The 22,277-nt window shown below is 42.2% G+C and overlaps 1 protein-coding gene across 1 annotated transcript in view; it reads right to left on the reverse strand.

Annotated features, from left to right (window-relative positions):
- LAMB1 (laminin subunit beta 1) overlaps positions 1 to 22,277 on the reverse strand; it is a 72,719-nt gene that overhangs the window by 44,567 nt on the left and 5,875 nt on the right. Inside the window, exons 3-13 of the mRNA XM_034766844.1 lie at positions 21,122 to 21,257; positions 17,964 to 18,037; positions 12,576 to 12,764; positions 12,414 to 12,477; positions 10,630 to 10,832; positions 8,951 to 9,071; positions 8,570 to 8,758; positions 8,037 to 8,216; positions 7,497 to 7,609; positions 6,145 to 6,224; positions 2,993 to 3,128 (exon numbers count right to left, since the gene is read on the reverse strand). Coding sequence (XP_034622735.1) covers positions 2,993 to 3,128; positions 6,145 to 6,224; positions 7,497 to 7,609; positions 8,037 to 8,216; positions 8,570 to 8,758; positions 8,951 to 9,071; positions 10,630 to 10,832; positions 12,414 to 12,477; positions 12,576 to 12,764; positions 17,964 to 18,037; positions 21,122 to 21,257 — 1,485 coding nt within the window. The remainder of the gene's footprint in view (positions 1 to 2,992; positions 3,129 to 6,144; positions 6,225 to 7,496; positions 7,610 to 8,036; positions 8,217 to 8,569; positions 8,759 to 8,950; positions 9,072 to 10,629; positions 10,833 to 12,413; positions 12,478 to 12,575; positions 12,765 to 17,963; positions 18,038 to 21,121; positions 21,258 to 22,277) is intronic.

Here is a 22,277-nt window from a genome sequence, read left to right on the forward strand (position 1 = left end):
AGACAACATCCTGCACATGCCAAAGAAAACTGTCTTAATAAGAAGGTAGATAAGGTAGAAGAAGGTGAGGTATTATGCCAACTTCTGTTGGTGAGAGCTTACACAGAACTCTTCTTCAGGTCAGGTCAGGTCAGTAAGAAGGCATGCATTTTAAGGAAATGTCAATATGATTATTACATCAGGATGCCCCAGTGACAAACTGACAATTTCCCACAATATCCTGAATGAACTTTATTGAATAAAGTTCAATCTTACTGAATCAGGTTTAATACCTTTGGAGTCCATTGTACCAAAAATGCAATTGTGTATGTATTATTGTGGCATTGTATGTACCTTCTCTAGTAGGAAGGGGATGCTAATGTAATGCCTTTGAAGCCACTCCCTCCCCTCGGAGAGGTACACAGACCAGTTCAGAATGGATTCTCCACAGACCCTCAGACAAAGAAAGAACTTTTGGACAAATAGCCTGGTTTTAAACCGGCTCAGGGCCTTCTTTCTGATTCAGCAAATGGACAGGGACCCCTGGTCCAAGGAGGACCCCAATCCTTAGGGTAGGGTTGGAAGGACTAGGCCTACTAAGGCCCCATAAGATGGGGTGCTTGTTCTGAGCAGAGGCTGTTATGAACTTGTGACCACGAAGTTCATACCAGCCTCAGCTCAGAGCAAGCACCCAGTCATTTGGTGGGCTTTGAAGGACTAACTACCTGCCAGAGCCCATGCTAGAGTTGAGGTGATCTCTGGTAAGCATGAGCGTATGGTCTTCTATTGTTTTTAATGTTTTCTCTGTAGTGCTTTTACCTTGAGAATAAAATGGGCTTGCCTTACATAAAAATGTTTGTTGTATCTACAGCTCCTGGACAGTCACACTGTTAACCATCTCAGAAGCAAAAGCAAGCAGGTGTGCTTGGGTAGCCGGTCTCTGCGGGGACTAACACAGTGAAAGCTGGAAACAACTGTGCACCTTGGAAGTATCCCAGTCAGAAGTGAGTGAGACATAGGTCTTCACTGTGTCAGAGGTGATGGCCAAGGGAGCCAGAAGCCTGAGAGCGGGTGCCTTTGCTAGTCTAAAGAGGGGGAATTCACGTGCAACTGAACCGTGACAGCCCCATCACGCATTCTCACACTCTCCAAAGACAGCATGGCTATAAGTTACCCAGGCTTTGGGCAAAGGGACATAGTCCTCCAAGAAGGGTCACACACTACCTGCATGCAGTTGGAGAGAAGGGAGCTTTCGGGCATGTTTTGAGATGAATACTCATGGTGCTTTGTGACAAGGAGTCAGGACAGGACCTAGGATCTTGCAGACAACTCACTGTCTAGTGTTAGAACCCTGCATGCAAATGCAGTTATTTCATCTCACTCTGACTAGTAGAAACATTTGTAAGTATTAGCAAACACTTGAAAATTTTGAATTTTTTTTTTTTTTTTTTTTTTTAGAAAAATAGGTTTACATTTTTCAAATGGCTCTTTTCCCAAGCAAGTGTTTATCTGCAGACTTCCCCTAAGCTACCCTTCCATTCACAGGGCAAATCCTTACACAGTAACCAAGGTTCATGCACTAGCTTATATACCCTGTGCTGTGTTTCAAGTTCTAGTCTACATTGACTTTCTTTCTGTAGTATGGTTACCATACGTCCGGATTTTCCGGGACATGTCCAGCTTTTTGGTCCTCAAATCCCCGTCTGGGGTGAATTGCCAAAAAGCCGAACATGTCCGGGAAAATGCTTTGCCAGCATCCCTGTCCCCTGCTTACCTTAGAGCGGCTCCGGCGGCGGCGGCTGCTGCTGCTCCCCCCAGACACCTCAGCTCTGTGTAGCTAAAGAGCAGAGCTGCCCGAGTGCTACCGGCTTCACAGTTTGCCGGGCAGCCCCCAGAACTCCAGACCCTGCGCCCCCAGCCGGGTGCTTCCCCAGTGCAGCTGGAGCCCGGGAGGGGAAGCGCCCGGCCGGGGGCGCAGGGTCTGGAGGTCTGGGGCCTGCCCGGCAAACCGTGAAGCCGGTAGCGCTCGGGCAGCTGTTTCGCGTGGCTGGGAGGGAGGAGCAGGGGGAATGCGGGGCGCTCAGGGGAGGGAGCGGAGTTGGGGCGGGGAAGGGGCAGGGCCAGGGCCCCGAGGAGTGTCCTCTTTTTTAAATGTTTTAATATGGTAACCCTATTCTGTAGGGTCTCTCCATAAGTTAGGACTCAGTAGAAAAAGCCTAATTTGTCTAATGCTGCAAAGTGACGGTCTTCGTTAATTAATTTCAGGCAAACTACTATCTGCTGCTTTTGGAGAGAGTTACCTCTGTTTCCTTGCTGGAGGCAGGTATAATTGATATAATGGTCTAGCTGCTGACTATGAATTAAGAGTAAGGTTGCATTCATGACTAATAAGGGGGCAGGGGAGGAAAAGGGACGTGCAGTCTGGGCACAGAGGGCTAACTAAACTAGAGATAACTAACAACATCTATAAATCTCTTCTTTGGTCTCTTAACTCCCTCTTTATTCATTAATAAAAGAAACCCCACTTAGGTGTAGAACACCAAAACTGGACAGCTGCTATGATGCTTAAATGTCTGTTTGCAAAAGCCACATATTCTCTATGTGGGATTTTTATTGAAACAAGCAAAGTGACCCAATGACAGCATTCCCTGGATTCTTGAGAAATGCTGTGTTTACAAATCTAGGTGCAGTGGAATAAAAGAGCTGCTAAGCCAGGAGACAGATTTCATGTATGTTAACACAGCAAGGGTCAGGAAATGGATTTAAAAAGAAAAACAATGGCAAAATACCTTTTCCCTTTAAATTACCACATGCATTATCATTGATACCCAGCCTACCAGCTGTGAATTAACAGTTCTCTGACAGGACCTAATTCTACATTTTTCAGTGATATCTTTGCAAAAACTAAATAGTTACAACATTGGCCCTTTTTTGAAACATGGAATGCTAAGTAAAGGGTCAGCAGAGTTTTCCACATTTCTCTTGAACCTGCATATTAAAATTTTCTACTCACAGGACCAAAGTTGGCTTCCTCTGCCTCATAGATGTAGTGGTCTAATGACATGAAGTAATAGCCAGACTCCACTTCATTGCACTGGCGTCCAATCACATGGGGTCGGCACTGACACTGGCCAGTTTCACTTGAGCAGCTGAAATGTAAGGCGAATGAATTTATGTTGTGCATATACTAGGAGAGTTCCAAGCAGATAGAAAATACAGTAGAACCTCAGAGTTACGAACACCTCGGGAATTAAGGTATGTTCATGACTGAACAAAACGTTATGATTGTTCTTTCAAAAGTTTACAACTGAACATTGATTTAATACAGGTTTGAAACTTTACTATGCAGAAGAAAAATGCTGTTTTCCCTTCATTTTTGTAGTAGTTTAACACAGTACTGTAATTGCTTTTTTTTTTTTTTTTTTGTCTCTGCTGCTGCCTGATTGCATACTTCTAGTTCCAAATGAGGTGCATGGTTGACTGGTCAGGTTCATAACTCTGAGGTTCTACTGAACTCCTATATTTATCTCTAACTGTTACATTATAAACTTTGTGAGGGAAGAAGCACCTCCAAACAGCACTTCACCCAAATATTCTTTTTCCCTCTGGGCTTGTGAAATCAGTATTTTACAAGATTGGGAAATCAGGGGCCAAAGGTTCTGAAGAAGACAGTGTCATTCTTCAAGCACAGGGGATGGAGGTGGTTGGGAGAAGGGCTGAAATAGACGTTAACATAACAAAATTCTTTGTTCCAAAACCAGCTATTTTATTTTCTAAATAGTAAAGATACTAACTTTTTCCCCAAGACTGTCTGTTTTGTTAATTTTATTGTCCTGGAAGTTTCCATACAATATTATTTATAATAGATCTTTTCTTGCATTGAGTTCGTCAAAAAAATGAAAAATGGCCTTTTCTTGTAAATGAAACATTTTGCAAAAAAAAACAAAACAAAAAAACAAAAACACTGTTGACATGATTGCAATGTTGTTTTTCATGAAATTTTAATCAATGATTTTTAAATGAAACTCGTTTTTGAAATTACTGAAATTCTTCACTTACTAAATAAACTGGCTTTCAATAAAAACAAAAATCACAGCATACTTCTTGATAAATGAAAAATTTTAATAAAAATATTGATGTGAAACAGAAAAAAAAGAAATTACAACACACACACACACCCCCCCGGGCCCCTGTTTTTCAACCAGCTCCAATTCCGAGGCTTATTTGCAAATATTTGAAAAAGTGCAACAGAAGCCAACAGTGACGCTGGCCACAACTTTAAACTCTGCTTTTCATTTCCTCCAAGAAGAAAAGCCCTTCTAATTAGAGAAAATAAGGAATGCCTTAGCGGTCCCAAAGGGGAATCAAGGAAGTTCTCTCTAAGATAGACATTGTAGGGATGTTTTCCATATTTGGATATGGATTTCATTGCCTGGGCCAGACTCCTCCTGCTTCCAAGGTGGTAGTCCAAGGTTCAAAATTATACAGGAGGTTTTCACATCAGTTTTGGTTGTTTCAGTTGCTCTGTCCACACACCACAATCAGGGAACTAGAAAACTGTTATTAAGCTATTTAACAGAATAACCCGAGGTTGGGCAATCACCCATTCCCAAAAGACTAATGTAAAGTTAGAAAAAACACTTGTGAAATGCAGACAGTTTGATTGCATTGTTTCAGGCTGAATGCACAGTTCTCTAAGGAGATTTAGAGAGCCAGAAGGAAAGCACATCTGTTCATTTTCCCGCCAGTCAATGATACCCTCTCTCCAGATGGTTTCGCAATCACTGCAGTTAACACAGGAGGATGAGACTGGAACTCCTTGCTCCAAAATGGTTGACAGCCCTCCCCACCTTCCCACAACCACCATAAAAAGTTGCTGAGCTGAATGTGTTCATATGAACTGCAGTGAATTGATATCTGCACAGGAAAGAGCAAGGAGGAGTAAATAGCCACATAACAGGCATTAGCATTACTGAGTGCGAATAAATCACTCAGCCACTGATAGGAAAGGAGACTGGCAAGAGTGAAAAGGAAAGTAAGATTGTCTCAGGGTAGGAAATTGCTTTCTTGTAAACACCCCGTAAGAGATGATTTTTTTTAAAGGTTGTTTATTTTAGTTAAACTTTATCATCCAAATTAAAATAAGTGTAGACAAAGTACTTAAAAATGGGTTTAATATTTCATAACTAACTTTGCCATTAGTAGCACCATAAGAATACTAGAGTCTTGCTTATGTGCATTAATTATGTAAAGAATTGCTCAGTGAAATCCTCATGAGATTTGAAGTTATACTGGGCCAGCCAGTCGCCCACCCTGCACTCCCTTACTCTGCTGCACTAGTTTCCCATACTGCAGACAGCAACATGGAGGACGCAGGAGTCTCCATCCAGTTAGTATATCCACTCCCATGCATGTAGCTGGGAAGCAGGCAGTCACAGCCTTGGTTCCACCACCCCAATGCACCCGTCAGCGTACCCCTGTCAGCATCAGCTATAGGACTAGTGCAGAGGAAATCGAGACGCAGACTGTGACTCTCCAAGTCACAATTCAATTCCTGGACTGCTCTTGGCACAGTGCAGTTACGTATGCAGGGCTTATAGCAAAGCCACTCTTGTCCCTAGACTAAGGTCTTGTCTACACTATAGCCATTTGTAAGCATTATGATGCACTGGTGCTATGGAAGAAGGAAACTCTAGCGTAGACAGGGGGCAGGCATTTTTACCACCATCTTTTTACACTACAGCTTCCTCCTTTTCCATCAGAGCAAAAAATGCATCCAACTTTCCCTAGTACAGACAAACCCGAAGGCCTGGTCTACATGTAAATATTAGATTGACCTAACTAATTGCCCAGGGTTGTGAAAAATTTCACACTCTGCGTGACGTAGTTAGGCTGAACTAACTCCAGTGCAGACACGGCTAAGTCAATGGACTAATTCTTCCACTGACCTTGCTACCAGCTCTTGGAGAACCGGATTAACTACATCAATAGAAAGATCTCTTCTGTTGATGTAGGAAGTGCCTACGCTATGGCACAATGGTGGCACAGCTGCAGTGCCATAGTTGCTACAGCTATGTTGTAGACATGGCCTGAGCGCAGCGACTCCAAATGCAGTGGAGCTCAGTGAGTGAATGATTACAAGAATGTAACTGAAATGAGACTTACTTATTGTTTATTGCTCCCCCTTGGTAACAGTCACAAGGCCGACATCCATCCATGTCATTGCTCAGGCCCCAGTGTTCAGGCTGCGGAACAATAGGCCATTAATGCTGTAATGAGGTGTTGATTTAAAAGCCCTCAGTTGAACTCTAGGCACATCTCAATTTTAAAAACAATACAAAAAAACATTGCAAAGCTATTATAAAGCCACTGAGCTGCTCACACAAATAATAGACCTAGTCTATCACATAACAGCCTCAAGACAGAACCACTATACTCCACCCCATTAACTTGCTTTTACCCAAAGGCCTGAGAACAGAGGATAACCTTTTAGACTTGCGGCAAAGCGTAACAAATCTAAGCTTTGAAGTGCAAAGTACAGGTGAGAGCCAGTTCCAAAGCCGAGGGTTGCTCCTGGATAGCACCCTTCCAACAGCTCTCCCCTCCCTTTAATTAATTATAATTAGCATGAAAAGAGAGGAATTTTCATAGGGAGCCAAGTCCCCAACTTACAGTATGCTCAGTATTCTACAGTATGCTCAGGAGACAGATTGACATGCTCAGATTTCCCACATAGTTTACGGGCAGATAACCATAGACAGACACAAAGCAAAGCTAGAATAGTCATCTATGAAAGCAGACCAACGTACCTGAGATGCTAATGTCTTAGTGCCCTGATTCACATGAGGTTTTGTTAGTACACGTTTTTTAATCCCCAAAAAGTGCTAGCAGGGGAGTATCAAGTCTCACTTTTCTGATAGAAGGGAAAAAGCAGCACAACACACACTCCTTAGCTATCATAACCTTGACTGAGGTTTGGGTAATGGGAGTTAGTCCGATGAAAAACAGGGATATGTTTTTCGAAGATACTCAGCACCCTGGGCCCGATTTTCACAGCAGGCCTCTCTTTTTGGCTGGGGCAGTTTTGCGATTGCGGTTAATGGGCAGCACAAATATTAGATAATCCCAGTGTAAACTGCCTGATTGCAGGAAAGTCAGGCAGCTAGATAGCTGAACATGAACATTTACTCCCACAATGAACTTCCGGTGCAAAACCGTGCCCCTCAAAATGCAAGTCTGGTTTGAAAAATTGACTCTTTGAATGCTACTGCTCCAATATTCCTGGCTTGCTCACTCACTGTCTTGCTTACTCTCCAATCCATCGTCACAACACCCGTTCTTTGTCACTTTACATTCAGAAGTACCCATTTCCATCTATTCTTTCTCCATGCGTCTGCTCTCAATCCCTCACACAAGTCTGGCAGCATCTCATGCTACACTTCCGACACGCCACACTGCCTCTTTCATATTAGTGTATTTTTCTATTACAAATCTATTCTTATTGCAAGGCTACTTACCAGACACTGCTCACAGTGCTTTCCTGTTGCTAGACGTTTACAATAGCAGCTTCCTGTCTCTGAATCACAAGGATTCCCTCCAGGAAGAGTTCCCAAAGGATTACAGGCACAAGCTGTATTGGGAAATGCAAGTAAATAAATCAGAACATAGGAGTTTATTTATATTTTTCACAGTATTTAATATAAATATTTACAGGAAGACCATCCTTCATTTCTCAGTGAGCAGTTTTATGCACATTTCTGTCTGTATTCCTCCTCTACCTCCCTGCCAGATTTCTGTAGACTAAGTGAAGGACTTAAATTGAAACCAAGAAAGGCTTTCTAGTGTTTCAACTGAGTTTACAGTTAGATCACCTGGGACTTCTGATGGAAGTGGGTGGAATCCAAGCCACTTGAAATCTTCAAATCATGTCCTTCCTTCAATAAAAATCAAGGGCTGAATTAGAAGTTCCTCTTCAAGCCCTAACAATTCCAGGAAGTGCTTTGGCTCATACATAAAGTAACATTAGTGTATTCCCATTCCATAAATTTTCTACTTACATTGACAACCAAGTGGATTATCTGCACTTAATCCATAGAACCCTTCTTTGCAGAGGTCGCAACGTTCCCCTTCCACAAATAATTTACAGCGGCACTGTCCAGCAATAAGGCCAGCAGAGAAATCAGTGTAGCGATCACATATTCCACCATTTTGGGAGCCAAGTGGGTCACAGTTACATGCTAAAAAGGAAGCATTGCATACACCTTTATTAACTAAAGTAAAAGAAATACACAGTTCTCAGATCTGATTGCTATAGCTCATTAGACATGGCATTGTTTGCATGTGAAGAAGTCACCAAGTGGCCGCTATTTCCCGCTTTTTAAACAAAAAGCAAAGAAGAGCGGCCACACTTACCCCAGGTCTCCATCAGAAGCAGAGAACATCTGCTCATGAACATTCAGTAACTCAAAGGAGAGGAATGGGGCCCAAGAATACAGGTACAGCTGCTTTGGAATTCTTTAACTGAATGCCTTAGTGATCAAAGTATAGACACAATGTGCTTCAACATTCTGAGTGATGGCATTGCACTTACGCTCACAAATGTTAGGATCTCGTATCTCTCTCTCTGGATGCTGAAAGTAAAATGGTTTGCATTGTTCACAGTTGCGTCCCATTGTGTTATGCTGGCAGTCATCACACACTCCACCACTGGTATTTCCGGTTGCCATGTATACAGCCATATCAAAATGGCACTGGATAGAGTGTCCATTACAATTGCACTCTAAGATACAAGACAAAAAGAACAGCTTTACTGAAGTAATATGTTTCAGTAAAGAAGTATTAATCTTGTAAATAATATCTTTACATTCATTTAATGCAACAAAAACCTCATGAACCACCTACGTAAAATTCATCAAACTTTAAAAGCAAATAAGAATATAGGATTTAGAATTGGTATTGTATTTAAACATACTTTTACATGCATTACTATGGCGTCCTTCAGCTGGTCTCCATGGTAAGTCATGGTAGAAATCCAAACACAATTCACAGTTTAACCCTTTGGTATTATGTCTGCACATGCAGTGCCCATGGACCTATCATTTAAAAGAATAAAAAACAAATATAATATGTTTGGTTAAAGAAAATAAGGAGGGGAAAAAGCCAATACAATACATAGAGTGCATTCAAATTGGAACGTACCTCACCATTTCCCATCTATCTAAAGTATAACCAGTGAGTGTTTGGCATACCCTTACCAACTACCATTGCATCAAAAACACTTAAAGAGGACAAACATATACAGAAAGGGCCAGACTGTGAGTTCCTTGCCTGTGTGAGTAAATGCTCACCCACACAAAGTAGTCCCATTTTCTTCAATGGAATTGCCTGTGTGAATAAATACTCACCAATGTGAATACAGAGCACACCGTTTGGCCCAAAATGCCCTTAGTAACCTATTAGGGCAAAATCATTAATTGTCCATAATCCATTAACATAGGATTAGCCATATCAGAACATAGGGTCATCTTGTCCAATACCTTCTCTCCAGCAGTGGATACAGAAGCTTTAGACGAAGGGGGCCAAAGCTCTTCCACAACATCATTGATATTTATCACAATCCTGGCTCAAACTTCAACATTTACAGAATTACTGGGGAAATCAGACAACTTGCTCCTATGACAGTGACAGCCGCCATCTTGGATAACCATGGATTGAATTTGGGAGGAACTCCAGAGCTAGAAGAATGTGTCTCTAGAATCTGAACTCTGCAGGTGGGGCTGTAAACAGACCCATAGCTACCGTGGGCTGGGCAAAGAGGGGGATACACACTGCACGCTGACTGGTAGGCTACACTCTCATAAACAAGACCAAAATTTCCTCCCAGATGATGAATCTGCTCAAAAGTTTCCCTCACACTTTGCGTTAACCAAGACAATCTCATCTCGCACACAACTCCACTTCCGAAAACAGCAACCCAACAAACGCTGCTTTCAGGCTGGCAGCTCACCCAATCTTTTCCCTGTCCAGCAAAAGTCCTACCTGCATCCACTTGGAAAAATCATGGGGAAAACTACACAGAAGAAAGGAAAATGTACCTGACCTGTTATACAACATTATAACATGCAGGCAGCAGGATTTTCTTCTGCCCTGCTATTGATCAATATGTGCACTGAACTCTGAAAATGGATAGCCCTTGTAGTTTTCTTTTTATACTCATTAATATAAATGCAGTGCTGTTCTTGTTCATTAAAGTGTCTCACCTTTTGACCCTGCTATTTGCTTCAATAGAAACCTTCAGCCACAAGGTCCATAGGTTAGTTCAATGTTGCATAAAAATACATTCCCTTATATCCATTACAATACTGTTGCCTTTTATTTTTATCAAGTCTTTAATATAATTAGAAAGAAGAAATTTCAAGATGTTAAAGTAACTTTAAACTAGTTTCAGCTCTTGGTGTCTGATCAACAACAAAAATGGTGAACACTTTTTTATTGTTTGGAAATTAAGAAGAAAAATAAAGGGCCAAATTCTGCCACTCCTACTGACTTTAATACTAACTTTAATATATCTTCTCAATGTGAGTAAAGGGGACAGAATCAGGCTCAAGGCATTTTAACATGGTTTTAGTGTGAAAAAGTGTGAGCATTTACCATTCCTTCCACCTCTTCATTAAAACCATCCACTGGTGCACACTCACTGGCATGGCCATAACAGAAACAGTTCCCACGAACCACCATGTCGTAAATGGCATAGTAGTACTTTTCTTTGATTTCCATTCTAGAATCCAAGAGGTTGTCTCCCAACGTATGTAACTTGGTGAAACTGATTCTTAAATTTGTGATTTTTAATAGGTCTGCAGGTAAAAAAGCAAACAAACAGTTTCTTGAATTAGCTACTGAGTTCTATGAACTGAAGGAAACCAAGAAAACTGCAGATCATAAATTATGGGAAACCTCACACAGAGCAATTTTCTATGTCAAGATATAATATAATATCTGGAATTGTAAACAAGACTTCATCTTGTTTAAATACAAAATTTCCCTCTCTGGATCCTCCCACTACAAATGCCAGAGATGAATTGTTCCCTCCCCCCCCCCCAATATGATCACTACATATGCTAGATTAATTTAAACAAAACTGGGATATATTTTGTTGTTAATACATACATCCACAGAATATTAATATTAATGGCACATGCATCAGTGCCAAAACAGATGCCTTAGTTTTCAACCACATTTCTGATTTAAAATGTAAAATGGGTCCGGGTTAATATTAAGGAAGTACTGACAAGTGGAGTACGAGCTTCCAGGACTGTGTGCATGTTTGGAAGAACTTGAGTTGGAAATTGCAGAAACACTTAGGATGCAAATATAATCCTCTTCTTTATATGTCCTCCCCCCCCCCCTTTGAATATAATTAATTGTATTTTGATGGGAAAAACAACCATCTTGATCCTACCAAATAAAAAGTAACTGTTCTCATAGGAAGAGGTCTAGCAGGAAGACAACATTATAGCAATTAATTTGACTTTTGACTCTTTCTGCCTTGACATTATTAAAACCTTGTTTTTCTCCCATGTTTGAAAATACCCTTGGCCTAAGCTAATAAAAATAGAACCTTATAAATTTCTCTTTTTAAACTTTGGTTAAACAGAAAACATTGAATCAATGTAGCAGCCAGCACACAGCCTTCTACTTGAGTTGTTTTCCTTTGTTGTCTCATCCATGTAGCTTTACACTGTTCGATACTAACTTAAACTAAAGCCAAATCCTGTTGCCCTTATTCAGGTAAAATGCCTAAAGAAGTTTCTTTTTCAAACTGTATGCTTTCATACAGCAGCAGATTTGTATGTTTGCATTCCTTTGTCCCAATAACTGTAAATAACTGATGCATTAATTTTAATGTCTTAGGAGTGAGTCCTACAATCAGATCAGTGTGGGCAGACACTCAGTAGTGCCAACTCCAAGAACCATGAGTCAGACCCACAAAAATCTTTAGCTTAGCTAAAAATATCGTGAGATTTAAAAAAAATAATCATAAACTTGGGGTTGTATTTATCTGCTTTCTTTGGGGGAGAGGTCACATTTTCAAGCTCTTCTCTGAAACAATGAGGTTTAAAATTCCACACACACACACCTTTTTTTAAAAAAATGGAAGTAGAGATTCTCACATAATCCCATAACACCAGGAGTTGAGCCTTTAAGAAAAACATCAAATGTAACAAGACTCATGATAAAAAATCATGAGTTGGCAACACTGGTTCTTATTCCCATGTGGAGACCCGTTAAAGTCAGTGGAGAGGACCCCTGGTTCCTGGTGCAGTTCTGCGGCAGTACTGGGGCTGATTTTTTGCTTGTAACTTTTGTATTTTTAAATGAAAAAAATGAATAAAAAATTAAGTTAGAACGCGAAAGAAAAGTAAGCATGTACATACTTTGAATTCTTGGACTATATGGGTCTTCAATTCTAAAAGCTGGATCTAAAGCACGATATATGACCTAAAGAAAAATGAAAAATTAAAGCATCAACTTTAAAATAAGGGATCTTGAACTGTTCAGAGAAAAAGTCTTCATTATATATAAAAATAACATCCAACCTCTCCCTCCGTTGACGGTTCAATGTCAGAATATCGGGAATCACAAATGATATCGTCTACTTTCTTCATGGGTCCAGTTGAAACACCAGGGAAGGAGTTCTCACAGTCATATGCAAAGTATCTATATACTTTCCAGGTTTTTCCAAAATCAGATGATCTTTCTATTAGCATTGCAGCTGGACGGAATGTCTTTAAAAAAAACAAAACAAAAAACAAAGAACAGCAAATGGTTATATATTATTAAATATTATTTGGAATCAATTATTAGAAGGAGCAACTCATGTCCCTGGATTTCAAGACATCTTCTATAGACTGATATTTTTTTTATTTCTTCTCAATTTTCTTTTTACTACTGCTATTACACACTCAGTCTTTGGAGACAGATTATTGTAAGGCCTTCATTTGAATCATGTAAATCAAATCAGAGAATATCTTTAGAATGATTATGATATTTAGCAATTATAGGTACGCAGACATTTAAACATACTCATAATGCAACACACAAATTTAGAATAAAGGATTGTTTACTGTTAACTACTAAGACTTCAGATTCCTGTTTAAAATGAAAGTAAGAGAGAAATACTTGAAGAAAGATTTTATTTTTTTTTATGGTCAGTGAAAAAAGTGCAGATTCCCCAGTTACTGTAGCTCCTCATTTTATCTCCCAGTCAGTCCTGGCTCACAGGAAGATCTAACAGGCCCCTCATTTCCTGTCACACCAGGCGGGGCCAGGAACGATGGAGCACAGAGAGGGGAATCCAGTTATACATACTGTATTTCCCCTTCCTTATCCTTGGTCTCTTGTCAAGTCACACATACAGAATAATGGTAATATTTTTCCATCTGCCTCTCTGGTATCTGTCTTAGGGTGACCAGGGGTCCAGTTTTCAGCAGGTTAGTCCCTACCTGTCCTGGGGCACTGCGCTGTGCCCCGGAAGCGGCCAGCAGGTCTGGCTCCTAGGCGGGGGGGGCCATGGGGCTCAGCGTGCTGCCCGAGCACCAGCTCTCTGCTGGGGGGGGGCGGTGCCTGCGGCCGCAGAGCCTCCCCACACCCACCTAGGAGCCAGACCTGCTTCCAGGGCGCAGCACGGAGCCAGGATAGGCTAGCAGCCTGCCTTAGCCCTGCTGCGCCGCTGACCGGGAGCCACCTGAGGTCAGCCTGCGCCCCAACCCGAGCCCCATCCCTCTGCCCCATGCCTCAAACCCAGAGCCCCCTCCTGCAACCCAAACCCCTCATCCCTGGCCCCAGCCCAGAGCCTGCACCCCCAGCCCAGAGCCTGTACCCCTCCTGCACCCATACCCCCTCCTACACTCCAATCCCCAGCTCTGAGCCCCCCCAAACGCAGAGCCCCCTTCTCCACCCCAGAGCCCTCACTCCTCTGCACCCCAACCCCATCCCATCCCAGAGCCCCCTCCCACACCCTGAACTCCTTATCCCTGGCCCCATCCCAGAGCCTTCATCCCCTTCTGCATCCCAACCCCCGCCTCAACCCGCAGCCCCCGCCCACACTCCAAATCCCTTGGCTTCACCCCCCAGCCTGGAGCCCCCTCCTACACCACAAACCCTTCATCCCCAGCCCCACCCCAGAGCCCGTACCCCCAGCAAGAGCCCTCACCCCCTCCCACAACCCAACCACCTGCCCTAGCCCAGGGAAAGTGAGTGAGGGTGGAGGAGAGCAAGCCACCAAGGAAGGGGGAATGTAGGGAATGTAGTGAGCGGGGGGGGGGCAGGGCCTCGGGGAAGGGGTGGAGCTAGGGTGTTCGGTTTTATGCGATTAGAAAGTTGGCAATCCTAATCCATCTGCATTATCTTTCTTAGTGCTCTAACAATTGTCTTGTTGGTTGAATAGGCAGCTGAAACTGGTCTTTTCCCCACCAGGTTGAGAAGTTCATCCTCAGCCAGTTTTATAAGACTCTACTCCCAGGATCCATAATGACTCTGCTTTAACTGACTTTGACCAAACTTTGACATGGTCTGATATAAAATCAAGAAATGATTAGATTGTATGAATAGCTTTTCTCCTTACCTACCAGCATTTCAAACAACTAAATTAATTATAATTAGCTAATGAGATAAATAAAAAAAGATTCTTAACCCAAACCCCCACCTTAAAAATCCCAATGTAGAAAGCTTTGAAAGATTAGGATCATTCACAATATGAACTGAACTTTAACATTCAATTATCAGTTTAATATATGGCTTGCACCTAGAGGACAATGTCAGCAATAGTTTGTTCATTTGGTTTATATATGTAGGCAAGATCCTCCAAAAGCCAAACACAAAAGTATTTCTATCACAGTTTTAAAATGTATTACTGCTTAGGTGAAACTATCATCCACATTACTAACTTGTGTCCTACAAACTAAAATTTGATAATTTAAGAGTTAAGATTGTTCAAGAGCAAATCCCACCAAAGCAGTTACTAAAAATCAATAATGCAGTCACTGAAATCAACATTCACATCCACACCAATCTCAAATTTCACGCCTTTCCACCCATACGCTCTCCATAGCCACAATTACACAGTAAACTCACTTCCACTTTGAACTAAGGAGCACTCACAATGCACATATTTAATTCCTCACGATCACACCCAAACGCAAACCCTTCACTCTGATTTCATAGAATCATAGAACATCAGGGTTGGAAGGGACCTCAGGAGGTCATCTAGTCCAATCCCCTGCCCAAACCAGGACCTAATCCCTAACTAAATCATCCCAGCCAGGGCTTTGTCAAGCCTGACCTTAAAAACCTCTAAGGAAGGAGATTCTACCACCTCCCTAGGTAACCCATTCCAGTGCTTCACCACACTCCTAGTGAAATAGTTTTTCCTAATATCCAACCTAGACCTCCCACACTGCAACTTGAGACCACTGCTCCTTGTTCTGTCATCTGCCTCCAGATCATTAATGAAGATATTGAACAAAACCAGCCCCAAGACCGATCCTTGGGGCACTCCGCTTGATACTGGCTGCCAACTAGACATGGAGCTATTGATCACTACCTGTTGAGCCCAATGATCTAGCCAGCTTTCTATCCACCTTATAGTCCATTCATCCAGCCCATACTTCTTTAACTTGCTGGCAAGAATACTGTGGGAGACCGTATCAAAAGCTTTGCTAAAGTCAAGGAATAACATGTCCACTGCTTTCCCCGCATCCACAAAGCCAGTTATCTCATCATAGAAGGCACCCAGATTTCACCCAGACTATCACACATCAAACCAATAGGCATACATGCAGCATTAAAAAGGTCTATTGTGGTATTTGTCCATAAAAAAGTTACAAGTTCAGAGTAAAGTTTTGCATTTGAGTGTAAAGCAGCCTTCATTCAAAATTTACCAAGTTTTTTGGTGGAAGGGAATTTCCCAGGCTTTTTAGGAAGTATCTGATGACTATTCGCATGAATAGCCATCAACAATTATATGTATTATTATTCATAATTTGTATTAGCACTTAGAAACCCCAGTATTAGCCCAGAGCCCCATTATGTTAGGCACTGTAAAAAAATAGAACAAAAAGACAGTGCCTTCCCAAAGATCTTATAATTTAAGGATCCTTACTATGTAGGGTTGCCAGGCGTCTGGTTTTCGACTGGAATGCCTGGTCGAAAAGGGGGACCCTGGAGGTTCCGGTTGGCACAGCTGACCGGGCCATTAAAAGTCCGATTGGCAGCCCCATGGCTTATGGGTGGCCAGAGAGGCTCTGCACGCTGCCCCCGCCCTGAGTGCCAGCTCCGCAGCTCCCATTGGCCAGGAACCGCGACCAATGGAAGCTGTGGGGGTGGCACCTGTGGGTGTGAGGACAGCATACAGGGCCTCCCCAGCTGCCCATGCGCCTAGGGGCCACAGGGACCTGGTGGCTGCTTCCTGAGAGCCGTGGTAAGTGGCGCTGGGACCCTGCACCCCAAACCCCCTCCCGCACTCCGACCTCCTGCCCCAGCCCAGAGTCCCGTCCCGCACCCAAACTCAGTCACGGAGCCCACACCTCCACCCCAACACTCTGCCCCAGGCCTGAGCCCCCTCTTGCACCCCAAACCCCTCATCCCAGCCCCATCCCAGAGCCCACATCCCCAGCCAGAGCCCTTCCCCTCCCCAGCCCAGAGCCCCCTCCTTCACTGCAAACCCCTCATCCCCAGCCCCACCCCAGAGCCCGCACCCCAAGCCCCTGCCCCAGCCCGATGAAAGTGAGTGAGGGTGGGGGAGAGTGAGCCACGGTGGAGGGGAGATAGAGCAAGCGGGGGCAGGGCCTCGGGGAAGGGGGTTCGGTTTTGTGCGATTAGAAAGTTGGTAACCCTATTACTATGCCTTTCACATAGCCCTGCAACCCCTTGCATTGCTGCACTCTTCCTCCTGCCACTCTCAGTCCTGTCCCTTGCTCCACAATCCTCCATGCATAGACTAATTTTCCCCAGGCTCACTCCCCTTGAGCGATCCTGTTTCCTCATGTCCCAGTCCAGTCCTCCTTAATAAATCTCTCCTTCCATCTTTCGCCATGACCCCATACAGCCCTACAACATTCAGTTTTTAAATCCTAATACACACAGACATTTATACATACCGGTGTTTAGAAGCTGAGTTTGGTAAGGAAATATGGGGGCATGGTGGGGGGCCACCATGTGGGAGAGCAACATGTGATGGGTCGTGGTGGAAGCAGAGGTGTGTGTTTGAGACGGAGTCCAGGAATATTATAGAGTATTCAGTTATCCTAGAAAGTTAGCATGTAAAATGTAGAGATTACATTCAACTATGGAGTCACTCCTAATGCCTCCATAATAAAATGTACTTTAAGACACATGGTACATAATCTGTCATTCCAGGACATCTGTTTGGAAGGAAACAAAGGCACAGATGTCCTCTCGGAGACATTTTCATTTGTCAAGTGAAAATGATTGCTAACAAAACAAAACAAAAACTTGCTGCTATGTTGATTTTGATAATGATCTTGTAAAATACAAACAACACACAAAGAGCAAACAACTAACCCAAAGCATAGTTTTTGCACACTTCCACAATCTTGAAGTCTAAAAGGATGGTAAGATCCCACAGTTCCATTTTTGCTACAAAAGCCCAAAATATAAAATGCAAGTGAGCAACAGAAGAGAGCTTTAATCTCCTTCTATTTTATGAGTTTTGGGATTTATTCAAAGCAGAAATTTATCTGTTTATACAAAGATCGTCAATTAAAAATTTGAAACCAACAGATTTATGAAGTCCATCTCCCCTGCATTCCAATATTAATAGCATTTTAATGCATTTATTAAAGCCTGTATCTTCAAAACTGGAACATTATATATAACCAGTTAAGCCCACAACTGCTCCCCATGACAGATGTTAGATTACACAGTGCTCCAGTTTGTGATTTGTGAGAATGCTATGGATTCTTTACCTTGAAGGTCATAATGAGATGAGTGAAATGGAATTCAGCTTCCAGATCCAGCTGGAGAGTTACATTTTCTAAACCTAAAGGCAGAAAAAGGAAATTCTACGGTAAACAGGAACATTTCTCAGCAATAACTTCATCATTTTCCTAAGAGACCCTCATTCTGGTAGTATAAGGACCTTTTTCTTGACTTTGGCTGTTATGGTGTGATAGAACAACGTATGGATTAGCACTATAACAAACATTAGGGAATTGCGGTGAAGACACTGAAGACACAGTATTTGCAAACTTCCTAAACATCACATTACATGGGATTGCCAATTGGAGATATTATTTCTTATATAATGCTGTACATGTATTTGGTCTGTATGACATTTAGCATATTTCACTTTACCCCCGTACTTGAGGTATTTCAAGTATCATTACCCCATTTTACATTTACATTTTACAGTACCCCATTACTCAGGTACAGGAAGGTTAAGTGATTCACACACAAGATCACACACAATGCAGAACTAGTCTGGTATCAGGCCTTCTGCAGAGGCCTCTGTCTGATGCTTTAGAAGAAAATGAAAAACTCTACAGTCCACCAAGGATGAAGCCCTGGCCCTCACTTCGCTCTGCATGGGCAAAAAGCCTGATGTGCAATGGAAGTGAACCATAATTCTTTCTGCTAGGAGCTGGACTGCTGAGATCTCGTGCAGGGAGATTCTGGAATTCTGCAAATGGCTCTCAGCCTAGGAACATGGATGTTTGGGGCAGCCTATTGGTCAGGTGAGGGCCTGGATTAACTGGACTATACTAAAAAACTTCCCTAAACCCCATGTAGGTCCTCTGCCCAAAGCCCATTTAATTCTAGTTTTACAAGGATATTGATTACACTTATAGCCAGTTACGCAATGCTGCATAACAGAAGGAGCTGGGGGATTCTTTCCTGTCCCCTGTGTCAATCAGCATACACCCAAAGCATGAGACTGGATTACCTTTATCTTGTTTTGCATAACAGAACTAAAGTTCCTAGATAGGGGCAGATACAAAAAGATAGTGGGGGACTGGAAGTGGCCTTCCTTATAATGCCCTGATGAGAAGCCCTGTCCCCTCCCTCAGCTGCTGATAAGACTGGGGGTGATGGAATTCATACCATAGTGGTGATGCTGGACACTGGCTGAGGGCTCCAGTTCTAGTATCAGCCTCTGGCAGTGGGTCTCTCCAGTTGTAAGACACACACCCCTCCCCCCCAACTTCTGCTTGTATTTTTTTTTTTTTAAACTACTAAAAAAATAAAGGGAAAGTTAACACAATTCTGAACTGTATTTGCTTTTTTCCTCTTTCTCTTTGCTGCTGCCTGAGTGCATACTTCCGGTTCCAAATAAGGCGTGTAATTGACTGGTCAGTTCGTAACAATGGTGTTCATAACTCTGAGGGTGTACTGTATCATGAAACTGCCATTGTCCTGGTCAGTTTTACACCTGCCTACAACTTCCTGAATATCAGCAGTGAAACCCAGCCGATTCTTGCTAATTTCACTCAGCGGCTGCTTGGGGAAACTATGGGCAGAAGCAGAAGGATAGGAGCCCTTTGTCTACACAGTCAGAGATTGCACTGCAGGGATTATTTTTGTAACCGTAAGGGATAGAAGCCTACAATTGTTTTTCAAATGAAAGGTTAAATTTTACAGAAATTGACTATTCAGGTCCCCTCACTCACTAATGAAAGCTTTCCAATTTACCAGCAGCAAGAAAGAGATTTTTCAAGTCGTATAACTATAAATTATCAAAATTTTAGGACTGTGTACTGAAGGAAGATAACACAAACAGTTATTTGATGCATGTGAAAAGAACTTTTAAAACAGCTGGAAACTCATTACATTCTAGTTTGTAGCATAAAAAACAAATAAGATGATTTAGAGGGGAGGAAGACAAGTAGAATAACCCAAGGAAAGTATGGAACTTTCCAATTTTTAAACAGCTATAAATTTGTGTGGAACACACAGTAATATAACAATCCTTGCTGCTTTATGTCTACATGGAGAAAGAAAGAATCATTTGTTGTTTATTTTTGAGGGATATTTGCATGACCTTATAAGCTAAAACTTTTCTGTTGGTAAGTTGCCAAGTCTATCGCAAAAAACATGAGTTATCTGGAATGCTAAACTAGAAACAGTGGAGTCCGATAGCTAGCTGGATTAATCTCACTTGTTAAAAAGGACATCATGTAAATTTCTTTTTAGTGGGCTAATAAGAGTTTTTCAAAACATCACAGTGTTCGTTAAGTTACAATAAGAGCCTTTGCCAACATATTTGCCAAATACTATGCCTTCCATACTCCTTTTTTTTTAAAAAGGGTATCTTAGGAGCTTTAGGATCAGATGGCCTATCTTGAGGAAATTCAGGCAGCCTGAGAGCATAGCTGTAAAAGGAAAAAGGAATGGCTTACTCTGGAAAGAAATTTTAGAGGGAAAACCGCCCCACAAAACGACCGTAATACGTGTGGTTTTTATTTGCTTTGATTTGCTTGCTTTGTTCATTTATATTGTTTGGCAGATGAATACATAGCCTGAGTAGAGAAGTGAGGTGATAGTGAATATTGAGAGAGTGGCCCTGATTCTTCCATCCTCCTGAAGGGCAGAGGCCAAAGTAGCTTTAAGCTGTAGGAGTCTTGTCCAGCCCGTGGCATAAGCTGGACCAGCCTCAGGGTACCTGGAGCACTGTGCACTCTAGCCACACCTCCTCCCTCCACTGACAGACATGGTAGGCAAGGCTGGGAGGAACAACAGCGTACAGCTGTTCTGGCTGCTCTGCACTGGGATGTTCCTTGGGGGCTGTTTCCTCCCCCTTTTCTCACTCCACTAAGCACAAGAGATTTCGGCACAATATACAAAATCTATGTATTTTTTAAAAAACTGTAATAAGAGATTCCTTAAAGTTTATATTATACTTTTTCCAGCACTCCTAAAGTTCGTAAGACTTTATTTATAATAAAACACCACTCAAGCATAAATCAAAGAATCTAGCTTTACCAAGGGATCTGTGCTTAACACGCTAATGCTCCATGCAGCACTAACAACTAGGCAGACAACCCTTCAAATAATAACAAAACACACTGGAACCTTTAAATCAATCAAGGGTGACCAATTAGAAATGATCCCCAGATGAACTACATACCATTTTCTGACTGCCACCACAGCTTGAGACGGTTTGGAGCAAATGTTGTGACCACATTTTCAATAAGATGGCTATCGTAGTTGAGAGTCTCGTGGAAGGGGAACTGGGAATTGCACGTGAAACATTTTTTGTCCTCCTGAAATAATAAGACAATTAACTTATTAACTTAGCGTTGGTTATTGTATCAAAAAAAGTAATAGTTGTTCCCTGAAGATAAACGTATTTTGCATTAATGTTATGTTTGGCTCTTTGTGCCTTTTGTAGAGTGCCTTTTGTAGAGTGACTCCAAAAGATTTATTTTTTACTTTAAAAATTAAAGAAAGCATAATTTACTCTTAAATTAATGTACATTGAAGGCCAAAGGGGAAAATATGACAGGAATTCAATAAGCTTTTAGTTTTATTGGTAGTATGTTTTACTTAAAACTAATTCCAGAGACTATCCCTGGGAATAAGTACTCTCTAGCACAATTCATAAGTAAATATTAATGTTTACAGAAAACTATTCAACTGATTTATGTTGAAACTTAGACCCAAAAAACAACAAGTTCAAATGCTCTGTAAAGTAATGTTTACTTCTCCCAGTTACAGATATCCTGGACAAAGCCCTGTGCAGCTCCAAGTCCCCTGTAAAGCTTCAGTGTAGGACCTATTTACTAGGGTGGAATTTCACCATTGAGTCCAAATTTTCAAGCACATACTTAGGTTGAGCACACACATGGTTATGAGCACAAATGCAACCCTAACTTGTGCATGCTGCCCCAAGTTGCACCTGTTTGAAATCATGGGCCTCAGCGACTAACCCTCCTCCACAGAAAAAGCGTAACATAACAGCTATTATTATCTATTCATTTGTATTGTAAAGGTGCCTAATATGCCAGAGCCCACTTGTGATAGGCACTGCACAGACATAACAAAGGCCTGGTCCACACTAACCCCCCCATTTCGAACTAAGGTACGCAAATTCAGCTACGTTATTAACGTAGCTGAATTCGAAGTACCTTAGTTCGAACTTACCAGACGCGGCAGGCAGGCTCCCCCGTCGATGCCGCGTACTCCTCTCGCCGAGCTAGAGTACCGGCGTCGACAGCAAGCACTTCCGGGATCAATCCGGGATCGATTTATCGCGTCTAGACAAGACGCGATAAATCGATCCC

The sequence above is a fragment of the Trachemys scripta genome, chromosome 1, assembly GCF_013100865.1.
Source record: "Trachemys scripta elegans isolate TJP31775 chromosome 1, CAS_Tse_1.0, whole genome shotgun sequence".
Lineage (NCBI taxonomy): Eukaryota > Metazoa > Chordata > Testudines > Emydidae > Trachemys > Trachemys scripta.